The sequence below is a fragment of the Annulohypoxylon truncatum genome (genome assembly GCF_022578515.1).
Source record: "Annulohypoxylon truncatum strain CBS 140777 unplaced genomic scaffold F4807scaffold_3, whole genome shotgun sequence".
NCBI classification, from domain to species: domain Eukaryota; kingdom Fungi; phylum Ascomycota; class Sordariomycetes; order Xylariales; family Hypoxylaceae; genus Annulohypoxylon; species Annulohypoxylon truncatum.
Genome location: NW_025953789.1, coordinates 711,908 through 734,912, shown reverse-complemented (window position 1 = coordinate 734,912; position 23,005 = coordinate 711,908). Strand labels below are relative to the sequence as shown.

The 23,005-nt window shown below is 48.9% G+C and overlaps 7 protein-coding genes across 7 annotated transcripts; 5 read left to right on the top strand and 2 right to left on the bottom strand.

Moving 5' to 3' along the window:
• Window positions 1-30: 30 nt before the first annotated feature.
• Window positions 31-2,248, top strand: F4807DRAFT_409193 (mitochondrial phosphate carrier protein). The gene is made up of 4 exons (XM_047996515.1): window positions 31-266; window positions 355-653; window positions 737-1,525; window positions 1,644-2,248. Exons 2-4 carry the CDS (start codon window positions 366-368, stop codon window positions 1,707-1,709), a joined length of 1,143 nt encoding a protein of 380 aa, XP_047858328.1. The 5' UTR covers window positions 31-266; window positions 355-365; the 3' UTR covers window positions 1,710-2,248.
• Window positions 2,249-5,246: 2,998 nt separating this feature from the next.
• F4807DRAFT_200626 (cysteine proteinase) lies at window positions 5,247-8,026 on the top strand. Its single transcript, XM_047993807.1, has 4 exons — window positions 5,247-5,477; window positions 5,590-5,730; window positions 5,800-5,813; window positions 5,863-8,026. The coding sequence occupies exons 1-4, from the start codon at window positions 5,439-5,441 to the stop codon at window positions 7,895-7,897; spliced, it is 2,229 nt and encodes a 742-aa protein (XP_047858327.1). The 5' UTR covers window positions 5,247-5,438; the 3' UTR covers window positions 7,898-8,026.
• Window positions 8,027-8,406: 380 nt separating this feature from the next.
• F4807DRAFT_200616 (Yos1-like protein) lies at window positions 8,407-9,044 on the bottom strand. Its single transcript, XM_047993806.1, has 4 exons — window positions 8,882-9,044; window positions 8,764-8,823; window positions 8,589-8,699; window positions 8,407-8,513 (listed from the first exon to the last, which is right to left on the bottom strand). Exons 1-4 carry the CDS (start codon window positions 8,907-8,909, stop codon window positions 8,458-8,460), a joined length of 255 nt encoding a protein of 84 aa, XP_047858326.1. The 5' UTR covers window positions 8,910-9,044; the 3' UTR covers window positions 8,407-8,457.
• A 151-nt stretch (window positions 9,045-9,195) lies between these two features.
• On the top strand, window positions 9,196-11,392 carry F4807DRAFT_409184 (glycosyltransferase family 22 protein). The gene is made up of 3 exons (XM_047996514.1): window positions 9,196-9,370; window positions 9,439-9,888; window positions 9,959-11,392. Exons 1-3 carry the CDS (start codon window positions 9,358-9,360, stop codon window positions 11,161-11,163), a joined length of 1,668 nt encoding a protein of 555 aa, XP_047858325.1. The 5' UTR covers window positions 9,196-9,357; the 3' UTR covers window positions 11,164-11,392.
• Window positions 11,393-13,388: 1,996 nt separating this feature from the next.
• Window positions 13,389-17,804, top strand: F4807DRAFT_200579 (uncharacterized protein). The gene is made up of 2 exons (XM_047993805.1): window positions 13,389-17,272; window positions 17,330-17,804. Exons 1-2 carry the CDS (start codon window positions 13,684-13,686, stop codon window positions 17,395-17,397), a joined length of 3,657 nt encoding a protein of 1,218 aa, XP_047858324.1. The 5' UTR covers window positions 13,389-13,683; the 3' UTR covers window positions 17,398-17,804.
• A 569-nt stretch (window positions 17,805-18,373) lies between these two features.
• Window positions 18,374-21,347, top strand: F4807DRAFT_409178 (Oxysterol-binding protein). The gene is made up of 8 exons (XM_047996513.1): window positions 18,374-18,654; window positions 18,832-18,900; window positions 18,955-19,060; window positions 19,132-19,242; window positions 19,296-19,574; window positions 19,627-19,876; window positions 19,928-20,241; window positions 20,303-21,347. Exons 1-8 carry the CDS (start codon window positions 18,594-18,596, stop codon window positions 20,691-20,693), a joined length of 1,581 nt encoding a protein of 526 aa, XP_047858323.1. The 5' UTR covers window positions 18,374-18,593; the 3' UTR covers window positions 20,694-21,347.
• On the bottom strand, window positions 21,348-22,739 carry F4807DRAFT_409175 (putative splicing factor U2AF 23 kDa subunit). The gene has a single exon (XM_047996512.1). It carries the CDS (start codon window positions 22,437-22,439, stop codon window positions 21,810-21,812), a length of 630 nt encoding a protein of 209 aa, XP_047858322.1. The 5' UTR covers window positions 22,440-22,739; the 3' UTR covers window positions 21,348-21,809.
• Between the last annotated feature and the right edge of the window lie 266 nt (window positions 22,740-23,005).

The window sequence follows — 23,005 nt, the reverse complement described above, 5'->3', positions numbered from 1 at the left end:
GGATTAAACTCGGATAATTGAAAGGAAGGTATTGGAGAAGGTTCATTGGACCTTGGTTATTGGTTATCTTACATGATAAATTTGTTAAATCTTTGAGCCTCCATGAACCTCATTTAATCCATCTCCCCTCTGCTGGTGACCAACGTTTATTTGCTTCGGCACATTGAATCTATCCATCGCGCCAGTGTGGTTTGATACCAGAGCATTGGACTTTGCGACCCATTTTACTGTGATAGGATCACACCTATAAACCTTAAGGGAAAACGGTATGTTGTTTGACTGAGCTATTTCCAACTCTACCAACTAAGCCAAAAATCAATTATACCAACATCGTGCTGATCCAGTAATTCGTAGATACTATCACAATGTCGTTCCTATTCCCCAATCAACATGTCCTCCATCAGTCCTTCGGTTCGCCATTGAACCAGAAGGCCCGGACCGTTCCGGCTCCCAAGCCCAGCTCGTACCAGGCCCGTCCGGAGCTCTTCGCGGCATACTCCGTCATCGACGACGCCAAGAACAAAGCTCAGAACCTGAGCACCGAGGCCCAGCAAGAGCTCGATAAAGCCAGCGGCGCATCCGGCAAGAAGCAATTGGAGCTCTACACTCCCACCTTCTACGCCGCCGCCACCTTCGGCGGTCTTCTCGCCTGCGTAAGTAGCAGACACCAACTCCGCCCTTAAGTCCATTAACTCCGCCAACCGTCTCTAACATCATATCTTCCATTCTCGTACAGGGCCTGACGCATACGGCCGTAACGCCGCTCGACCTCGTCAAATGCCGGCGACAGGTCGACGCGAAGCTGTACAAGGGCAACTTCCAGGCCTGGAACCTGATCTTCCGCGCGGAAGGGGTCCGCGGCATCTTCACGGGCTGGAGCCCGACGCTGTTCGGGTACTCGGCGCAGGGCGCCTTCAAGTACGGCTGGTACGAGTACTTCAAGAAGAAGTACTCCGACCTGGCCGGGCCCGAGAACTCGTACAAGTACAAGACGGTGCTGTACCTGACGGCCTCCGCCTCCGCCGAGTTCCTGGCCGACATCGCGCTGTGCCCCTTCGAGGCCGTCAAGGTGCGCATGCAGACCACCATCCCGCCGCCGTACAAGGGCACCCTCGACGGCATCAGCAAGATCACCGCCGCGGAGGGGTGGGGCGGCTTGTATAAGGGCTTGTACCCCCTGTGGGGACGACAGATCCCGTACACGATGATGAAGTTCGCCTCGTTCGAGACGATCGTGGAGAAGATCTACGAGAGCTTGCCCGGCAAGAAGAGCGACTACGGGAAGGGTGCGCAGACGGCGGTCTCGTTCACCGGCGGATACCTCGCCGGTATCCTGTGTGCTATTGTTTCTCATCCGGCCGACGTGCTGGTCAGTAAGTTGAATGCTAACCGCGGGGCTGGCGAGGCCTTCGGAGCTGCCGTCGCGAGGAATTACAAGGACATCGGGTTTATGGGATTGTGGAACGGTCTGCCGGTGAGAATTGTCATGATCGGTACCTTGACCGGTCTCCAGTGGATGATTTACGTGAGTTTCCCCTTTTTCTCTTATTCCCACCTACCTAGGCACACAGCTCCTTTCTACTAGAGACGCGCTGTGGTATGGACTTGGGTTCAGTGTGGGCTTTGTGCTAACGATGTGACAGGACTACTTCAAGATGTTCATGGGATTCCCGACGACTGGAGGAGCCGCGCCCCCGGAGAAGAAATAAGTGAAACATGAGGTGATAAGAATATTTAGTTGCTAGGTTGGGTTGATCTGATCGACTGTCGAGTTAACGTGGGGTCGGCTTCGAATTGGTGGACTTTGTAATGACTACCTTGACGTATTGTGTAGGTACATAGCCATTTTCTGTTTCAGCAACTCTCCTATCCGCCGAAATTGTAAAATTGTCATACCACGTGTGGTATCACGCGAAGGTCCCCGTATATTCTGAATTGGCTAGGTATCTGCATAATCAAGCTACCGTCATATTCCTAGTTAGTGATGATTGTTGAGGTTTATAATCCTTCACGTATGGGAATGCGCATGTATACTATATGATGGATGATGGCTCAATCTACAAATTTACTAAGTATTTTATATAAGTAGGGACTAGTGAAATTTGAAAAAATCCTAGTCTCGCAAGGCGAAATAGCGTATGTAGGTAGGGCTCAAATTGAGCATTGTATTTCGAGACTGCATTTTCATGTCCGGCTTTTGCAACCTTGGTGTATAGCTACCTACCACTTAGGCATATACAAATTCACCCTCATAGGATTAAGCACGTACTATTAGTCATATCAATAGATGTAGCCCGAAGTTATGGCTGTCTTGAGCGCTTTAATTATAGCTACTAGGACAGCGTATAGGCTGACTATACCTTTGAGAAGTTATTTTTATCCAAAGATGAGATATTTTTCAACGCAACATAAGTATGCCGATTTGAATACTACCTACCCGATGTCTTGAAAGCCGGAATACGGCTATTGGTTACTTTACCGATAGGTAGCGATGCGACCGAATCGAAGTGGCCTGGCATCGATAACAAGGCAGGCTATAACGACAGCTACTATTGGCCGAAGTGGGGGTTTCAGCCACGGCAAGATGGGCTTGCTTCGAGCTTGTCCTTGGAAAAAGGCCTCAAATACATCAGCTTTGGGTCGCACGCACGCGGTATTGTAACCCACAAGGTATCGCTGTCTTCTAGAAGGCGCCTTATGAGGGTGATCGAAACATGTCAGCCCTTGCAGGCCTGCCACATGGGCTTAGACATGGCTATGGTTCGGTTTCCGTCATTGCGCAGTTCCGCGAGGTGCGCAACCACACTGCTGCAACTTGCTCGTGACGGGTTTGCTCGTTGGTTGCTCCAAATGCAAGGCGGCGCTTCCTCGGTTCTGTCTCTGCGCAGATCGCCTGGGAACCAAGCCAAGAGTGCATTAAGTGACAAGAAAACCCAAGCGGCATTAGCCAACGGCAGCCATGGCTTAATCAGTGTGTAACTTCAGGTCCTCCCGTTAGTAGTCTCTGGGCAGACCTCCATCTGAATATTAAGAATCCTTTTAATATGAAGATGACGGTGGAAGGGATACAAATTTCTAGGCGTTTTGGGGAGTAACAAATAGGCGTCTCGCAGTTTTCGTCCGTAATCGAGATGACAATTTCGGCCGAGTGCGTTCGTCAGCCTATCTAGGGGGCTAGACTGCCTATCGAGAGCACTTGCAGGACCACATCTACTATGCGTAAGTAGATGATCAAGTGAGGGTCGTTGGTAAGGTTCGGGTCCCAGCTTGCGAACCATCCCCGTTCTTATGCGTATGACCAGCCATACTTATATGGGTTTCCCTCCATACCTGTCCGTCACCAGCGTTGTTGGCGGGTATAACCCCACAAGATTCGACAATCAGATTGTCCTAGACTAGTTAGCACGCGCACTACCACGCCAAGCTAGCAGGGAAGCGATGCCTTGCGGAGAAGTAGCCCGATATGATCTGCGGCTGCGAGACGCGTGTTACCGTCTTACAACCCACTGCGATGACGCTGGCGGTAGCGTTACGCAGCAGCATTGACTACGTAGAGCGTGCTTCGTTGAAGTTTGAAGCCACGCTCCTTCTCTTATACTGATACCGTCGTCACTAATCTTAAGGTTAGAAGACCGAAGAAAATGATGGGGTCCTTGGCCCGTATCCGTAGCATTGGGACCAGCCGTTCCTAGTAGGTTTGCGGCGATCACCTTCCACTTCAAGCCTAGAACTTGCAAAATGGTCGAACCACGAAGCGTTGATGATGCCTTGGCTTGCCTGGGAGCGTGGCAAGTGGAGCTAGTGAGACATCAACTGAGAAGTCCCAAGAAATGATCCCCCGGCTCACCCCCACTTAGCGATCTCGCCGCTTGCCAATTGTAACATTAGACCTGATAGATTTCAACATTTCCAGGTGGTAGTACTGTACGAAGTAGAAAGCTCCGATTGCCACGAAGATAGGAATTGATGAACAGGAAATCTCCGAACTAAAAACCAGGGAGTAAAGTGGAAAGAAAAGAGAAGAAAAGAAAACGTTGAGCTGATGGGATTAGATAGGAGACGGGTCAAGACGAACCAAGACCTATACCTATAATATCTTGGAAGATGAGCTAAGGCTTAGTTCGTGACGAATCCCCTTAATAGAAATGGAAAAACTGCCGTTTTTGGAATCGGATCGGAAGCCCGACTGGTTGTCATGTCGAAAAAACCAAGGGACTTAGTAATTGTTGGATTAAGACTAAGTACAGATAAAGTAGTAAGGGAAGAGATTTGGCCATTTGTCCATCTGCAAAGGCGCTTTAGTTATTTTTATAGTCAAGCAAAGTTAATGAATTTAAAGTTTGTTCCTACATATAGTAGTCTGCTTAATGCTCACATCCGACGAACTTAACCTGTGGCCTAAACTAATGGAAGAAACCGCAACTCAATTCAAATATTGCGAATTGATGACTTATAAGTTACGAAAATATTCCGACTTTGGATCTTTGGATATATGTACACATATGTACATCCACGATACACCTGCGAACCGAGTTACTGACACACAACGAGATTAATAAAACCTGAATGAAGAACCGTTGCCCGCTGCCCACCTCGGCCAGTGGAGATACAAATAGGTGTTAGTCCGAGAAGGCACTAGGGCTAAGCACTATTACCCCATCTTTTCGAAATCTCCAGGCTTTTAAAGTGCTAAAATGGAGGTGTTGGGTTAGCGAGGGTCAGCGGAGTGTGACCCAGGTACTTGCTGGCAGGTATAGCAGGTACAGGTCTAAGTACAGGTAGATTTATAGGTTGCTCAGTGGCACCCGCCAGCGGCAAGAGCCACCCGGTCTGAGGTCCACGGGTACATTCACTTTCCCCGGTTCTTCCCAATGTGTACTTCGTACTCCGTACATCCAATACATCCAATCCCCGACCCGATCGAATAATCCAAACCAAATCCTCCTCCCTCTCGAAAACCAGCAACTGTCACTCGCTTCTTCCTTCGATTCTTCGCTGGCGATTCTTTTACGACTATCGCACGAGCACGAGCCTTACTCACTTGACACATCATTTGTCATCTCATCGGATTTCGCTGTTAAAAACTCGGCCCTACCAGCTGCATCGAATACAAAGAAAGTTGCCGATTTGTCTTAGACGAACACCACACTATTAGTTACCGAAGCTATCTGATTGACGATCCGGTGGAACTTGGAAGCCGAAACGACGAATAGATCCAACGAATTTCCCACGCCGAGAATACGCTTTTGAGAGCGTTCAATAATATCTTATATGTAGTGATTTAATTATCTATCGTTGACCACTGAGAAAGAGACCCTCTCGGATGACTGTCGCTGTCGATTTTATCCCGTCCTGCTGACCTTCCGCCGCGCTCCGACGCTGGCTCGTCCCGACCGAACTCGCGCTATCCTTTTAATTCGGTCGCTTGTATATTTGCAATGGCGAGCTTCCTGAACATATGGAAATCTGGCACCGCCGTAAGTTGTCGAACTATAGCTTGATGCTAGGATAGGCGCACCTTTATAACACGAGGTGTCTTTCAAGTCTTGAGCTATTAGTATAATGCTAGGTATGCTGACGCGATACTAGGCGGCGTCTGGTTCGGCAGGCAAAGATGCGCAAAAGAAGAAGGAAGAAGCTACTCCGGAGTTAACTCCGTTAGAAAAGATGCTTCAGAATACTGGCGCGCTCCGGCAAGATGGAAGCGACAAGTTCTTTGGAATGGAGAATGTAAGTGTTGCTTATGAATCGTTCGCATCGCCATGTATTTATTTCATGATACTGACTTTAAATATATAGTTTGGTAATACTTGGTAAGACTGCTTTATGTTCTGAAAGGAATTTACTCTGACTATAGCACAGTTATTGCAACTCGATCGTCCAAGCCTTGTATTATACCGTACCATTTCGAGAACAGGTCTTAAAATTTCCGCCGCTGTCGCCGTCAAGTACCCCGAATGGCAACCGTCCTAGAGTCAATGTTCAAATAAGAGCACCGGTTGCGAATGGAAACGCCCACGGAGGCGCAAATGGACACAAGAAAGGTCTTACTGCGGCAGAGGCCATGGAGAGGAGAAAACAGATCAACTCAGGCCAACCCCAGCCAATTCGACCCGAGGATAAGCCAGATACCCCGGAGTATAAGAAGAAGCAAGCCATGCTCAAGGGCCCCATATTAGAGCTGACGCAAGAAAGCAATGAAACCTTTGGTATGGATGAGTGCACATTCACAGGTCTAAGGGATATTTTTATGGCGCTCGTTGATAGTCAGGTTCGCACAGGGGTCCTTAGTCCTCAGCGATTCCTGGAGATTTTCAAGCGTGACAACGAAATGTTCCGGAACTCGATGCACCAGGACGCTCATGAATTCTATGGGCTTGTGTTGAACGACATCATATCGAATGTTGAGAACACAGCCAAGAGATTGTTGAACGAACAAGCACTCCTTGGTAAGGACGGTATCGAAGAATCTCTTAAAGCTGCCTTTGGGGCCGTCGCTAGGACTACCTCAAATGGTACGAATTCTCCAGGAACAGGATGGGTGCATGATATTTTTGAAGGAGTATTAACATCAGAGACGAAATGCCTCACTTGCGAGACCGCTTCTCAGCGCGACGAGACATTTCTTGATTTATCAATTGACTTAGAGGAGCACACCTCGGTGACTTCTTGCTTACAGAAGTTCTCGGCCGAAGAGATGCTTTGTGAGAGAAATAAGTTTCACTGCGATCATTGTGGAGGTTTGCAAGAAGCTGAAAAGCGCATGAAGATCAAGCGATTACCCAAGGTGCTAGCACTACACCTGAAAAGGTTTAAGTATACCGAGGACTATAGCCGGTTACAGAAGTTGTTCCATCGCGTGGTTTACCCATACCAGCTACGAATGTTTAATACGACTGAGGATGCGGAAGATCCGGACCGGTTATATGAGCTCTATGCCGTCGTCATTCACATCGGCGGCAACGCATACCATGGACATTATGTTTCAGTTATCAAGACAGAGGACCGAGGTTGGCTCTTGTTCGACGATGAGATGGTCGAGCCGGTTGATAAGCATTATGTTAGGAATTTCTTTGGGGACAAACCGGGTATGGCTTGCGCCTACGTGCTTTTCTATCAGGAAACGACGTTCGAAAAAGTGCGCGCCGAACAGGAAGCCGAAGGTCTCGAGGAAGTTAGGATAGCTAGCGAGAAAGCTGGAGTCGCTCAGGAGGATGGCCATCCCAATGGACATGTCCCGGGCTTATCGAGGCAGCTAACGCAGCCGAACCGACCACATGAAGAATCCGAGGGATTAGTTCTGGATCATGCTGCCACGGCACCTGACATGGTCGTCAATTCAACAATTCCTTCGCCGGCATTGCCGCCTCAGGTTGATGGCGCAGTACCGCCCGTTCCCCCTCTTCCAGCGAGAGTGAACACAATCAAGAGAGAATCAAAATCAAAAGAGGAAAAGAGCCGGGAAAAGAAAGAAGCTAAGGCCCAAGAAAAAGCGAGGAAAGTAGCGGAAAAGGAAGAGCTTAAGGCTAAGGAGAAGATGCGCAAAGAATCCTCATTACGTCTGCGTGAAGCTCGTAAGGCCGAGGAAGAGGACTTAAAGAAAGCTCTCGAAGCAAGCAAAAAGATAGCCGAGGAAGAGGAAGCTAAACGCAATGAGCAAAACGACAGCGTCCCATCACTGCCAAAGCCAAATAGGGGTAGCAAATCTATGTCGAGGAAAAGCTTTGGATTCCTCAGTAAGGACAGGACGAAGCGGGATAGTTTAGATGTCTCCGAAAATGGGCATAATGGAGAGAGCGCGGCACACGCCCACGACAAACCGGAGCCACATGTCAGGCTTAAGAAGAGCTTCAGCTTTAGTCTTGGTCGGAAGAAGAGCCAAAGTAACCTCTTGTAAGGATACCTACCATCCGGAGTTACGGGAACCACAATCAACAGAATACTTGCCCACATGCCTAAGTAGAACGGCATAAGGGATACGGCATATATGGAGTTTTGGGAGCATCAAAAAAGAAATACGCCGATTCTTGAGCATTTATGGAGGGCAAGCGCCAAAGCTGAAATTCGTTTTGGATACTCTGTAGAGCAAGACTACTTCTATGGTAGCCGTGCCCAATTCTCTCCACCGCGAGAGCTGGCTTTGCTCATAGTACTATGGATAATTGTATAATAAGGCCAAGCATGGGAGCCCAGGCCCCTCGTCTGGCAGCAGAGGAGCCAGAAAAAAGACTCGATGGCCATCAAAGCCATCGACTTAGTCCAAATCCTAATGATATCATTGATATGGTTTGTGGTGCCACTCTGATTCGACCCCTATGCGTAGCAGGACTTTCTGCCTCCCTGACCCTTTCTTGATAATGTCCTACCAAGCCAAAGTGTACATGTACCTAAACGCCTAGATCAAATCGAATGCGCCCTTATATTCTCATCGTGCTTCATGACGTTTGTTCTCTACCCTTAGCCTAAGACTAACTCGTAGATAATTATTAATGTATTGATCGCTATTAGCGGAACTATGTCTCCAGTTAGTCCCGTGTATTTCCGGCCTATGCGGTGGCGCACGACATGGGAAGGGGTTCGACACGTACTCCTCATCAATGTTCGTACGCTGGCAATCAAATTGATGACCTTCGCCTTTACGCTTTGTGAATCAGGGCCGGCGCCGAAAGCTGGATCGTACGAGGCAGACGAGAGATTTACTATCAAAGGGGTTAGAAATGGTCTATGAGTCCAGCGTAGCTTAAAGGGCGGATTGGCGCATACTTCGTGCTAGGAAACGGTCTTCGGATAAGATCGCGATTGCGTTCACGAGGAGGATCGAGACTGTGTTTGTTGCATTAGCTGCCTAATTCAGTCAGATATGTAAAAAGTGATTTCTTACCATAGAGGAGGTTGCCAAGGAGCAGCATTTTGGCAAGTTTGGATCCGAAGACATGCGAGATTTCAGGTTGGGAGGCTAGAAGGCGTGCGATTTGTTATTTAAACAATGACCTTGGAAATGTTGTCCTAAAGTAGTACGTAGCTACCGTAGGACAGGTGTCAACGGTGCGGCGGCGGGTTGCACAAGCTGGCCTGCGAAACTAAACTTTGTTGGACCTCACCCAGCCACATATCTCAGGGCTGCAGGAAGTGTCAGCCACAGAAGTTGCGCATTTATGCAGGTACGGAGGTACATATGTAATCTGTACTCATCAACTTGGACTCATGAAGACCAACATCTCGAAACATAAGAGGATTGAAACCGTGCAGCAACAGGTCTGTCAATGACGAGCCTTTTGCGATATGGTTCGAATCGTAGTCACTCATTTATAACTTTATTTCAACGATTCTTAAGTTAGATGTGCGTCTGCTCTCAAAATGGCAGCCTTCGGTATGTGTTTAGTGTCCAGCATTATGAGCTTCGTAATAAATGAGAATGCGCCCTGACAATAGTAACAGATATACTCCTATCATTGACAATACCGACACTGATTCTAACACATCTCTTGGTGGCGCCTTATACTAAGGTCGAAGAGTCTTTCAATATCCAAGCAACTCATGACATCCTCGTGTATGGGACACCCACTACAAACATATATGAGCGACTCTCATCTCGATATGACCACTTTGATTTCCCTGGCGCTGTCCCTCGGACCTTCATTGGCCCAGTCATTTTAGCAGGAATCGGCCAGCCTATCATCGCGCTGGTAGGATTTCAGTATGCGCAACTTGTCGTGAGAGGTCTTCTAGGCCTTTTCAATGCTGGCGCATTATTAGTGTTTAAAGCGAACGTGGAACGGGCCTTGGGCAGACCAACTGCAAGGTGGTATGCATTGCTGCAAATGAGTCAGTTTCATATTATGTTTTACGCTTCTAGAACATTACCTAATATGTTTGCTTTCGGCTTAAGTGAGTGCTTCCTTTTTTCATATGATATTCTTCATTCATCCCGGAGAAACCTCATACTAATCCTTAGCAGCAACGTTGGCATTCTCACAACTAGTGGGAGTATCCGATGAGAAGACGCGGGTTTGGCGCTACAGGATGGCCATTGGGAGCCTCACAATGGCTACCGCCGTGTTTCGATCGGAGTTAGCTATCCTCCTCGTAACGACTACGCTTTACGGGTTACTCCGTTCTCATATATCCTTGAGAGGAATCATCCCCCCCTTCATCGTCTTCTTCCTCATGTCTTTGCTTTTGTCAGTACCTGTTGATTCTTACTTCTGGCAGAAGCCGTTGTGGCCGGAACTATGGGGATTTTATTATAATGCTGTTCTGGGCTCTTCATCCGAATGGGGAGTTTCCCCTTGGCACTACTACTTCACATCCGCTCTACCTAAGATCCTCACAAATCCATTGAGCACGGTTGCTCTCATCCCCTTTGCGCTCTGGAACGACGGAACAAGGAATAAGGCCCTGCCGTTGTTAATTCCTAGCCTTCTTTTTGTAGCGATATACTCCTTGCAGCCGCATAAGGAAGCCCGATTCATCTTCTACGTTTCTCCACCTTTGACGGCAACGGCGGCCCTAGCAGCGAACTACATCTTTGCAAGGCGTGGCAAATCCGTCACTTTCTTAATTGCTTCCGTTGCAATCGTCGGTTCGGTATTTGTTTCGTTTGGCATCAGTACTGCCATGCTCATTATATCCTCTCTCAATTACCCGGGGGGCGAGGCGCTTTCGGAACTCCGGAAGCTCGTTACTTCATCCTCTTCCGATCTTCAAACGGTCACGATTCATACAGATGTATTATCGTGTATGACGGGAGTGACATTATTCGGACAGCATCCTTATTATCCCAATGATCCACGTCCCGCTAATGAGATAACATTCAATTACGATAAGACTGAAGACGAGGATACGTTACGGAACCCGTCATTCTGGGAGAAGTTTGATTACGTACTCGCTGAAAATCCAAGCAAAGTTATCGGTCCATGGGAGACAGTCGGGGTGGTGGAAGGGTTCACCGGTGTCGAGCTAGTAAGGCCAAATAAGCCGCTAGGAAGCGATGTTGAAAGTGGCCAAGACAGAGTATTCGGCAGAGGTGCCTTGGTAAGGAGGGTGAAGGACACCTTCAGAACGCTGACCGGTGGTTGGTGGGTTGGCCCGAAGATGGAGCCGAAAATATACATGCTGAGGAAATTGCGGGAGGGTAAGGCTAGACGAGCTGTAAAGGAATGATGACTTTCTTATAGACTGCCTAGCAAATTGAAAGACTTTATCGATTGCCGACGATGGCAATTCGAATTCCGATATGGCTTCACGGCCCGCGCACCTTGCCGGATGCGCGAATAGGTGTGAAATGACACCGGTGAGACCGAGAACCGCACCGCTGGTGTGATAATAGACGGGGCTTACGGATCGCTACCATAATATGTAGGCTATCTGAATCGGACTACCTAGATTGGTCGTATCATTTGCAACACTACGCTGTATGCTTCTCGCACCCAATCTGACTAGTCAGCCCAGCACCATCAGATCTGCCATTTTGCGGCCCCCAATCTACGATGCTACCCAATGTCGCCTTGCTGCAAGTCTGATTTGAGGCGTTTGACCAGCCTTACCAACTCGCCAAACATGTCCCGACGGAGAGTTTGACAGGGTTTGACAAACTGGAGTACCATCGCCGCTATAAATTCCCGGCTAGAACAGCACAAACCTCATATCGATATATTGGTAAGTGGTCGAGCCCTATATTCCACATAGCCCTGTTTTAGTAAACCGTTACGAAGCAGAATAGAGGCTGCGCCCTGTGAACTTTCCCTCAAGCGGTGAATATAAGATCGATATTGTAAGCGAGCTATAGACGGAAGGAGAAGTTGAACAATTAACTACGCAGTCGTGTAGATGTAATGGACAACTGTTATGTAGTAGGTACGTATAAAATTGGACCTTGGGCGAGGCAATAGGCTATCAGATTTACCTGTGTACCTACATAGTAGGTAGGATATCCAGGGATGGTCTTAACATGCGCCGTAGCATTGATGATATAGATGTCAATAGGGGCCGAGAAAACAGATCAATCCAGACCGGCGCCATGTGGTCGTACACCAGATATCTGCTGATCTCCCTGTCGCCTTACCCGCCTTAGTTCAGGGCCGGAATCTGCTTTGGGAATCAAGGTGTGTAACGTCGGGTGTGTAATGTTTGATTACTTTTGGTTGGTGTTAGGTTTACATACGCATATCTTTTAGCCCATCATTTGTAGAAGGACATTCTTTTTTTGTACCTACTAGGTAGTTTCAAGGTTAAGTCAGCACAAGGACGCGCCTGCATCAGCTCTCGATAAGGCCATTACCCCTACCCTCTTAGTACGATTAGTATAGTTGCTTTTAGTGCTTCGTAAAGGTACAGCGCCAAGAATAGAGTGGTCCCTGTACCTTGCCCATACCCTGATTGGTGGACGCCACAAAATAGGGACCGAGGGGTCCAATGCCAGGGCTTAATTCGATTCGTCCTTACACAAGACAGGGTGCAGGTACAGGTAACTTACGTACAAATTGATCTTAAACTTAACAGTACACGTAAGAAATCGGTTGCCAGATATTTAATTGGGTTCGCAGTTTGCAGGGAGACCCCATTAAAACTAACATATATGTATACATGTGCATTGTACATATGATGTATGGACTTGACATAGTAGCTAAATTGATCATTACGATTCTCGTGATATCTGGTTTCGACCCTCGTGAAGAGCATTCAGGCGCATTAGCATTTGATGTGTCGAACGAAACTTGGAATTCCGGGACGGGACTTCGAAAAAAAAAAAGTGCGGGCTCTGCCTGGGCAAGGTTCCAGTATCTGTACCTGAAACTGGGCGATCTGCACCTGCTGCACGACCAATTCATAGCAAAATCATTTGCTAGTCGACTCGCACCTGCTCGCACCGAGCACCTCCAAGGCCAGAAATAAAACAAGAAAGCTAAACCAGCAGCCCTGAGGTGACACACGACACACCTTCAATTCCAATGCTAACAAAGCACACGTGCGACGTATGACAGGGCCGATATTGCCATAGTTCCAAAGTTTCTAGGTTCCGTCCGGCTCTTTTTTTCACCATCTTCGTTGACGTTCCTTGCTTCCACATCAATATTAATGGAATAACACCCATGATCTATGGATAGATTGTAGATGGTTATCGCATTCCACCGCCACCTAACGCCTCACCACGCACCCGGCACGCCCAGCACACGCAGCACACCTTGCCGTTCACTGCTTCGGTAGTTTATAGTGGGTAACATAGCGAAACTAACAGCTTTGTCTGGCTGTTTCCCTATGTATGCCTGTGCTGGTGTATCACTATTTTACTATTCGACTACCCCCCTTGGTGAACGACGATCCCAGCCGAACTAATTAACATTAACAATCTCGCTATCTCGAATCGAATGGTGGACCTGGGGACACCTGGGCACACAGAAGTAAACAACACACACATACGCACATACTCATACACCATCATACTCACTTCCACGGCAACTATTCCTGACAATCTTCTGACCAAACTTTTGGTGCTTCTTCCCGACCAACACCCGGCTCCAACAAAAGAACTTTGGATTTTGGCGTCCGATCTTGGTCCTGCTAATCATTTTCACGATCCTGTTGAAACCTAATCTGATCCTTCAAACCATTGACAGCTACCAACCCAGCTCTATCTAGACGCAGACGTTGGAAGCGTTGCTGATTGATGGTTCCTCAAGACATATGTTATCGTACCCCGCCAAATCACAGACGACGATGGAGAACGATGCACCCACCGAAGGCGCCCGACGAAGGGATCGTTTCATGGGGAAGTTATTTGGTGGTAGCGGAACTAGAGACAGAAAAATGACCAACGAAGAGAGTGCAAACGAGATCTCCGACTTCCTTGGTCACTCGGACCGTTTGATGGTTAATCATCCTCTTCCTCCACCCCCAGCTACCGCCCCGAGGGGCCCACCCGCTCTCGCTCTCGATACCTCTAAGGCTAGCCGATTCCCGCAGACCCTCGAAGTCGAAAGCAAATCCCAGAGTCTCGCCCAACGGGCACGGTCACATAGCCCACGGCCAAGGAAACACAAGAATCTCGTTGTTCGTTTCGCCGATACGTACCCTGAGATTATTGGAGAAGGTGGTGATGAGTGCGAGACTATAGTGGCGGAGATCGGCAGGAGAAAGAGATCTAAATCTGTACCATTTTCAGCACCTATCCCGCCTACAAAAGAGGGCCATCAATATGCTAGACAAGTGGGAGCCTTCCAAGAAGTGCAACAAAAGGATGATGGAGGGTTTGTACCTGGTCCCATACGCAGGACGCAGACAGGTTTCAGCACAATCTCAGATTTCCGAACAGACGAGCCACCTCCCTATTCGTCCCCCTCCCCCCCAAAGCCTCGTGCTGTTCCGGCAGGTGAATCTGCTCGGTCTTCTAACTTCCTAGATATGCCCGCTAGTCGCAAAGATGACAACCGTCGTTCTTTCATCGAGCTCCATCAACAGGAGCAGCGGCAGGCCGAGGGAATGGCAATGAGGACTGCCAGCGCCAATTCAAACCACGATTGGGATGACCCAACATCGTCTCCCGAACCAATCCGAGAAAAAAGTATACGCCACAAACAGCCAACGCTACCAACTATGCAGGAACCGACGCCCCCTCCGGAAAGATCCATGTCTACCAGATCGGGGGCTCCGTCCTTGCAAGAATCCGTCTCTTCGGTATTGCGAACTCAGTCGACTAGAGCTCCACTGAAGCCTTCGCCAATACAACAAATTCCGACGAAAAGTCCTTCTCTTCGAGCGCCAAATCCCCCTTCTTATCAAGATGTACCACAAAACCAATCCTACGGATCTTCTAATAGATCACCTCTACCTCCTTTACCATCTGAGGACGCATTACCAGATTTCGATATGGTACCCGCCATGGCACAGCGACCAGTGTCACCTGATGAAATGCCTATAAATATGAATAATCCCGGCGAGAGCCCCTCGTCTCAATATTCGAATTCTATCCATTCTACTTCCCCTGTCTCCCACAAGGCCACGCCAGTTACCCAAACAGCTGGTTCACGCGGATTCATCCCGCCTTCGCCAGAGAAGACTAACCGGAGCCTCCACGATACTGTAGTGTCAGCCTCGACTGGCGATGATGCACTAGAGCTTTTCATCGCCCGCACGAAGCACTTGTATGAATTATTTCGTCTCCATGCGGAGCAATTTAGACCCTTAGGGACTGCTCGACCCGAGGATATGTGCCGAGCGGCGCTGTGGTGGTTTTTGAAGGGGAGAACATCGTTGGAGACGATTATTAGAAGTCGTCCAGCGAATCCAAATGAAACTCGACTACTCATAGCTCGGTACCAAGCTTACACCGATTTAGCAAAGGGATATTGGCTAATGGAACACGCACTTCCAGAGGTAGCAGAAGGCAAATACAGCCCTGTAGATGGCGAGTTGGGTGATGTTAGGCAAGCATTGATATCTAACTTGAGAAAGCTTTCTGGGTCTATGAAGCGTAATGGTTTCTTACCGCCCGAAGAACCTTTCCTCCCCCAGACGATGGACAAGTTTATCTTTTTAGAGTACCCATCAGTAAGCCAAGATATCATCGCCCTTCTCAACGGGATATGGGGCTCTGCTCTCGCAGCTGCCAAGCAGCCAACCCGATCCATGGAAGCGCTAGAGGCTTTGCCTCTTGGCGACACGACCAAGCATTTTAACTACGGCCGAGTGGTAGCCGATGTATTCTTTATGGAACAGGGCGTGGAATCGAGACAAACTCGTTTTCCCTGCATGCTGTCTATTGTGCGAGCACAGACAGATCCGAACCTGAATTTCATCATCGCAAGCCAAAATGGCTCCGTCTCGTTACGAATCCAATCAGACAAGAATGCAGGACCGACATGGCAGGATGTTCGGTGGAGGTCGGAAGCTTGCCGGCTTGAAATTAAGCTGCCTCGAGGTTTTATGCTCGCGGTTGAGTGCTCGCAGCAAGATTTCAAGATGCTATGGAGCATGTACGATTTCAGTTCCAAAGTCCAATCCTACCTATATCCACGACGAGACGAAACTGTCAAACATACCACGTCGCTTCGTGGTTTCCATTATTTCGACTCGAATCCACAAGGGCGGACGTTCCCCAAGGAACCCGTAGGTCAATGTGAAATAGGCTTGTTCGAGAAGCTCCTAAAGGAAAGTAGCCCAACCGGGCCCAGGACGTTCCACCGAGGCTTCCGTGTTGCTATCGTTACTGGACCCAGGATACGGACGCTCAGCGGAGTAACGCACTCCTTCTCGCCACAGCTTCCGGTCCAATTCGCTCTGCTCCGTGGCGACCAACGCGCTCCTGTTCTCCAATTGGACTTTCAAGATGGGAATTACAAGGGAAGAATGGTTATGACATTTAACGATGATAAGGAGCGCGAGATGCTGCTGAAGATGATTACTGGGACCTATATTCACAAAGATGAGGAGATCGTGGCAGAAGTTCCGTTAGAGGGTATGAATATGTCGGAGCCAGCCGGTGATACGAAAGGAGGCTTCCCAGCCATCCAACGGCTACCATGGCAGCGTGCGCGTGTCATCAACGACAAATACGCGGAAATTCCCTCCACGGTATTGGCAGAGAAGCTCAGGGTTGAGATCGAGTCGCTGGACAAGGGCGGAGTCGGCGTGATTAGTACCATTACGGACCGAGTCAATGTTGGTCCTGGCGAGTTGAAATTTAGGCTTGGTACGAAGGACATCTTGACGTTGCATGTTCTGAGACAACCACAAGTGGATATGACCGTTTCCATACTGGAAACGCATGTACCTCGAGAATCACATCGTGAATTCGCAGGTTTGCAGAATACTATCCAACGCGGCCAAACAGTCCGCACCTACCGATTCCCGAGTTTCAGGGACCTTCACTCGTTCCAAGCTGGGCTTACGGGTTATTCTGTATTATTTGATGGCATCGCTATAAACCTAAATATCTCGCGACGCATGATGGTAGTGCCCATCCACAAGAAGTGGGAGGCTGGTACCACTCGCGTACAAGTGGTACAACAGGACAAGACTGTCCAATTGTTAGCGTTCTTCGAGGATTGGCATCACGGGCAGTGCATGGGGTTTGTGCTCAAGGGCACCGACACGTTCGAATCTTTCAGCCGAAACGGGAAAGCGGGCTTGAAGTTGGCAGACGCCAAGTTTCCGCTACCGAAGGTGCCCCGCGAAGGCGGTGCGGACACGGATGATACGGCATTCCTGTGCCTGGACATGCCTGATTTTGCCGGCGAACACGATGACATAACAATATTGTTCGATGATAACCTTGGTAAGCTTGGCAGTCCCTATTTTGTTTCATTGGATATGGTAGCTAATGATATTTCAGAGAGAGATAGGCTTTGTTCGGTTCTACCCGCGCCAGTCAAAGGATCGCGATTAAGCAGGGGGAAATGAATAGGGGGCCACGACGAAATGAGGACATGATTCATGCAGACGGACTGCATATCGTTTTTTCACCTGATGGACATTGCGACGTACGGCAATGCTAAACATGTATGACACGATACCCCCAGTGGTTATTTTCGCAAGAGAAGGGCGTCACAAGTCAAAGAGTGGTAGAGCTAAGGGCTTCTCAGGAAGCGCGAGCAATAGCCAGCCAGCCGACGCGGTCTTGCATCTGGACTTTTGTTGCGTTGTTTCAGCAATTGGAACTCAACGTGCCTAGGAAGCTAGATTCAATGTTAGAAGCTCGATGTAGTAGCTAAAATTTAACGACGGAGTCAACCAATTGTTGTTCTCGAGGCTTACCAAAAGTAGACTACGCGCGCATCCACGTCTGACGTACGTCATCGGTTCCGACACCCTTGACCCTCGTGGTCTCAACTTTGCGCCGACCCCCTTTTGAAGTAAATTGTTTTACAACGCCCACTACGTAACTCCACCGGTCATTCAGGTCCGTACAATGCACACCGTGGGAGTTGGTGTTTATCCCTTACTCATACAAAAACTAGGCAACAATAATTGTGTATTCTATATACTTGTTCAGATTAGGCTGCTAAATTGTTATCCAACTGCTTTTACTATTTGTCGTCTACCTCATATATGAGAGAAGTAAATTGCCTGAGTAATCGCTTTGTATCCTGCATCCCAATTATCGTGGGAAAATATTGAGGTAATGTTATCGCATCGCATATCTTATACGCTTTTCTATCTACTCAGCTCTGCGGAATGCTACATAAAAGTAAATCTTTGTTGGGGTTGGTGAGGTCATCGGTCAGCCCCTCTAATTAGGGGTGATGGTAGACTACCGTACGGGTACGGTAATAAGTTGTAATCGATAACAGCCCGAGAATCCGCTACGCAGCAAGCGCAACCAGCACAACGTGGGGAGGGGTACATCATTATACTTTTTATACTTGCACAGCCCGGACATCGATCAATGGTAGCAGGAGCAAAGGCGTCAGGCTTACAAGCTATCAGCTACCGGTTGCTTCCAGTTGCGACCCTCTTGCATCTTTTCGCCTTTATCAATAAATTCTTTGTTTAACAATTAACAATCTGAAATCTGCAACTCGGGTAACCTCTCTTTTTTTTAAGCTTATATCTTAATTAAGCCTTTTTAATCCCAGCCGATCCGACAGAAGGAGACGATGCACGGAGTCAAGATCACTTCAGGCCTAGGCCGCCGTCGCCGAACAATGTCGAATGCTAGTACGTAAACTTGTCGTTCCTATTCTTATTTTGCCAAAGGATTTGGTATTTCAAGTTTCAATTTGAATAAAAGAGGAAGCACACATATTAATCATCTAAAGCTACACCTGTTAACCGTACGAGAATTGCATTTGTTTTGTAAGGCTACGTGCTCGCTGACAATGCCGCCTCCTCTAGGCAGTAGATCCTCCGGGGACGGTGCCGAGGACGATGATACCTCCATAATCGAGCCCGAACAGGGCAACGGTGAGTCTCTCCGAACAATCGTCTTGAAGTGGAATAAATCCTAACCGTTAGAAGTCCTCACACATATTATTTCTCAACTGCGACCCGGCGCCGATCTAAGTCGAGTTGTCCTACCTACCTTCATCCTTGAGCCCCGAAGTATGCTAGAGCGGATCACCAAGTACGTTGTCCTGAACCATTGACCCACGACTTCCAGTGCGCGGACCTAAAACTTACTGATATCGAATATAGCTTCATGTGCCATCCGGAAATGCTCCTCCCAATTCCCGATATCGACGACCCGGTCCAACGTTTTGTGTCCGTCGTAAAATTCTACCTCAGCGGCTGGCATATTAGACCACCGTAAAGTTCCCTTCCTCGTGCTGTGGCTTATATAGGCTGATACAAGATAACAGGGGTGTCAAGAAACCTCTAAACCCGATTCTCGGCGAGGTATTCTCCTGCTATTGGGACCTACCTGACGGTACCCGTGCCTACTATATCTCCGAACAAACATCCCACCATCCGCCTAAGTCAAGCTACTTCTACATGGCGCCAGATCATCATATTCGTATTGACGGTACCCTGAAACCTAGGAGCAAATTCTTGGGCAACTCGGCTGCGAGTTTGATGGAAGGCATCGCCGTGCTCACACTGACGAATAGGGGCAAGGATCGTAAACAGGGGGAAAGATAGTTCGTGAATTCCCAAGGGCTTCGTACGATCAGTGACTGACGGTATTCTTAGCTGGTTGACGCAACCCAACATGTACGCGAGAGGAATCCTGTTCGGTAACATGAAGTATGAATTAGGTGATCACAGCGTCGTGCGATGTCCCGAGTTGGGTCTCACGGCCGACGTTGACTTCAAGACGAAGGGATGGGTTAGCGGGACATATAATGCCATCGGAGGCACGATAAAAGATGACCGAACCGGACAGGTACTATTTGAACTCTCCGGCCTATGGAGCGAAGAAATGTTCATCAAAGATCTTAGGGTGGGTAACGTACGGCTGCTGATGCCTTATTACTAGCTAATAGGTCTCTAGAACGGGCACAAAGACATGTTCTTCGACGCCCGAAAAGTGAAAGCCTCAAAACCTCGCGTCCGGCCTCTAGAAGAGCAGGGTGAGCGTGAATCGCAAAGGCTGTGGCAGAAGACGGCGCAAGCGGTGAAAGACAGAAACCACGAACTAGCAACCGACGAGAAGACGAAAGTCGAGGATCAGCAGCGAGATGAGGCAGCGAGTAGAGGCGCGGCAGGTGTCGATTGGCAACCTCGACTATTCAGGCGAGTAGACAAAGATTACGGTGGCACGGGAGAAGACATGGAACATCTGGAGTGGATTATCAATGCGCACATGTGGGTGACAGACCCTGGTGTTACTAGCACGCTGAGACACCCTTGCTAATTCAAGACACAGCGATGGCACGACGCCGGAAAAACAGGCCGAGCAAATCATGGCCATCTACCCCATAATACCGGGCCAAAAGCACAGCGAATGGGACATTCCCTCTCCGATCTCTCGCTCGCACTCGCAGCCGGATGCAGCTATTAAAGCACCCCCGCAAAACGCGTCAGCGGATTTGATCGACTTCGGCCAGAGCGATGCCCCGGCGCCGGCGGTGAGAAAAGACAGCAAAGATATTTCGGCCATGTTGCAGTCGACGGGCCGCGAGCCGGACGGGCCGTTGATCGACTTCGCGGGAGATCTCAAGAAGAACCTCCCGGCTTCTCCCAAGACCCCAGGACCGAACAGGGGCAGGGGAGATACGGTGGAGAGCAACGATGCTTTCTTCGACGCTCAGACATAAGAAGGGCCATGTGGTAAGAATAGGAGGGATAATCTACTAACGCGATTCCCTACCTCACTATCTGGCGTTTAATGAGTGAGCAATCTCCCGATAGCTCGCCCAACCCAGATTTAGTTATTCTTCACAGTGAACAAGGGGGCTAATCACGGCGCTTTTTCCGCCTACGAGACCTGCAATTCTGGCTACTACTTGCTTACTACACCGCAACTTGGGGCATAACAACGTTTGATAGCATAGGGACATCCATATTCCTCGTCTTCTCATCTTCCTTTCTAGCAATGGTAATAGGGAAAGGGGCGCAAACCAAAGGTTTAGGGGGTTGGGATTAGGAAAGCAGAAAGAAAGAGTGAGAGTGCGTTGTGTTAGACGGGAATAGATGTGCATTGAAGGCCTTCTGGGGCAGTCAGTAACCAGCCGCGTCGTGTTGCTTTGCATTGGGGTAAAATACACTTGTCGTTATAATCGTAATCACTGTTCGTAGAAGAGACTGAGAATGTGCTAGAGATGAGATGCTGGTTGTTAGTTGTGCTGGGTAAACAAGTAGTAGGTAGTAAAGAGTATTCAGGATCATTCCGGTAGGTATATTCACTTGATTTGGGCTGGCCCTTTGCTTGAGCCTGATAGCAATAGCGGAAGCAATGCGAAAGCATTTCTACCCTTGGATTATGTATCGAGACGGTTTCAAGAAATGTGTCTGGATTGAAATTCCTATTAACGCCGAACCTAGTTTTTCCCTAGTATTGTGGGCCTCTCCTTTTGCATGAAAATAAGTTTCTTCGTTCGTCAATCCGTTTCCCCAAGGATCATTATTCTTTCCTTCTAGCAATACAATAGGCAGGCGAAAGCTTGGGGGTATCCTCGTTCTGCCGGATGCTAACCCGGCTGCCTGCTCATATCTGATCTTCTCGTCTCCGTCCACTATCACTGAGTTTCCCTGCTAATGTTTGACTTCCTCCTATCTGGGCGATCGAGATCACTTCCATAGTAGTAATCCGAGGTATGATCAATCATGACTGTAAGATCGCAGGGCCATAATTCCCCTTAAGACACATCTCGAATTTCTCAACCACAACCCAGTCCCTCATTCACCCACCCATCTTCTCAGACCCAAGCACCCTAAAACCGCTTCCTAGTCGGCTCCGGGCTCGGGCTCCGACTAACGCTCTTCTCATCCCTTCCCCTCATCTTAAGCCACTTCTTCGTGCTAAGCGTCAACTCCCTCTCCAACTCAGGCGTCGGATTTTTTCTATGAATGAAATTACAAAACCCGCCCCTAACGCAGCCCTCACCACTATTCAACCGACAGCACGCCTCGCGGAAATCGGTGACGGGCGAGAGCTCGCAATACACGGGGCGGCCGGCGTACCAGCGCGAGTTGAGCGCGTCGCAGGCGGCCTGGGCGGCGTCCTCGTACTTGAAGCGGGCGTAGACGTTGCCGACGAGGTGGTCGTTGGTGTTGTCGCAGACGACGAGCTCCTCGAGCTCGCCGTACTTGCACAGCTCGCACCAGAGGTCCTCGTAGAAGGCGTCGAAGTGGTTCGCGCACTGCTCCGGGGTAAGGCGCGCCCGCGCGTCGTGCGCCGGGTTCTGGTACATGGACGGCAGCAGGATGGTCTGCGAGTAGGAGGGTTTGACGTGCTTGCGCGAGCACCGGTCCCCGTGCCGGCAGGCGCCGATCTTGTAGTAGAAGGAGCAGTTCACTTTGTCTTGCTCGGTGCCGAAGATGGAGGCTAGGAAGTTGGCCATTTTTGCGGGTTTGTCGGTGGTGTTGTTACGGTGTTTGGTGTAGGGGAGTTAGAGGGAGGTTGGTGGACCGGTGTGGGATTTTATTCGGTCGAAGAGTTCTTTCGTCGCGGTTTCTTTTTCGGATGAGATGTCGCGATGCTTTGATTGATGGGAACTTTAGTCGTGGTATGAGTAGCGGAAATATGCGGTCGATTAATATGAAGATTCAATCACGATTATTTTGCGCAATTGTCGACCGGAATTATCGTTGTTGGATGTTTGTAATTGAGGCGAAATTTGTAAAAGTCGAGGGCGACGATAGAAAAATAAGGTTGAGAGGCTGAAAGTTGATGTGGGGACAAGTTACTTTGTACTTAATCTGATAAAAGCTTGGCACCCAAGGCTGGCCAATCATGCTCCTTCAAAGCTATAGCTATCGCCACAGCTAGATGCTTCCACCGCCACAACCCACGGGATTAGAAATTGGTAAGCCACAGTCTGTCGCCGGCATCACGATCAACGAGCCCAGTAGCTCATGCTTCCCAAGACATGTGAATCTACCAGGGGATTATCTTGTGATAGAGCTA

Coding starts and splice junctions, on each gene's coding strand:
- F4807DRAFT_409193 (XM_047996515.1), top strand. CDS start 366: ATGTCGTTCCTATTCCCCAATCAACATGTCCTCCATCAGTCCTTCGGT. Junction 654..736: donor TCGGCGGTCTTCTCGCCTGC/GTAAGTAGCAGA, acceptor ATTCTCGTACAG/GGCCTGACGCATACGGCCGT. Junction 1,526..1,643: donor GTCTCCAGTGGATGATTTAC/GTGAGTTTCCCC, acceptor ACGATGTGACAG/GACTACTTCAAGATGTTCAT.
- F4807DRAFT_200626 (XM_047993807.1), top strand. CDS start 5,439: ATGGCGAGCTTCCTGAACATATGGAAATCTGGCACCGCC. Junction 5,478..5,589: donor TATGGAAATCTGGCACCGCC/GTAAGTTGTCGA, acceptor ACGCGATACTAG/GCGGCGTCTGGTTCGGCAGG.
- F4807DRAFT_200579 (XM_047993805.1), top strand. CDS start 13,684: ATGTTATCGTACCCCGCCAAATCACAGACGACGATGGAGAACGATGCA. Junction 17,273..17,329: donor ATTGTTCGATGATAACCTTG/GTAAGCTTGGCA, acceptor ATGATATTTCAG/AGAGAGATAGGCTTTGTTCG.
- F4807DRAFT_409175 (XM_047996512.1), bottom strand. CDS start 22,439: ATGGCCAACTTCCTAGCCTCCATCTTCGGCACCGAGCAAGACAAAGTG.
- F4807DRAFT_409178 (XM_047996513.1), top strand. CDS start 18,594: ATGCACGGAGTCAAGATCACTTCAGGCCTAGGCCGCCGTCGCCGAACA. Junction 19,061..19,131: donor ATGCTAGAGCGGATCACCAA/GTACGTTGTCCT, acceptor TATCGAATATAG/CTTCATGTGCCATCCGGAAA. Junction 19,877..19,927: donor TGTTCATCAAAGATCTTAGG/GTGGGTAACGTA, acceptor ATAGGTCTCTAG/AACGGGCACAAAGACATGTT.
- F4807DRAFT_200616 (XM_047993806.1), bottom strand. CDS start 8,909: ATGCTGCTCCTTGGCAACCTCCTCTATG. Junction 8,700..8,763: donor AGACCGTTTCCTAGCACGAA/GTATGCGCCAAT, acceptor CCCCTTTGATAG/TAAATCTCTCGTCTGCCTCG. Junction 8,514..8,588: donor CGTACGAACATTGATGAGGA/GTACGTGTCGAA, acceptor CTGGAGACATAG/TTCCGCTAATAGCGATCAAT.
- F4807DRAFT_409184 (XM_047996514.1), top strand. Junction 9,889..9,958: donor TATGTTTGCTTTCGGCTTAA/GTGAGTGCTTCC, acceptor AATCCTTAGCAG/CAACGTTGGCATTCTCACAA.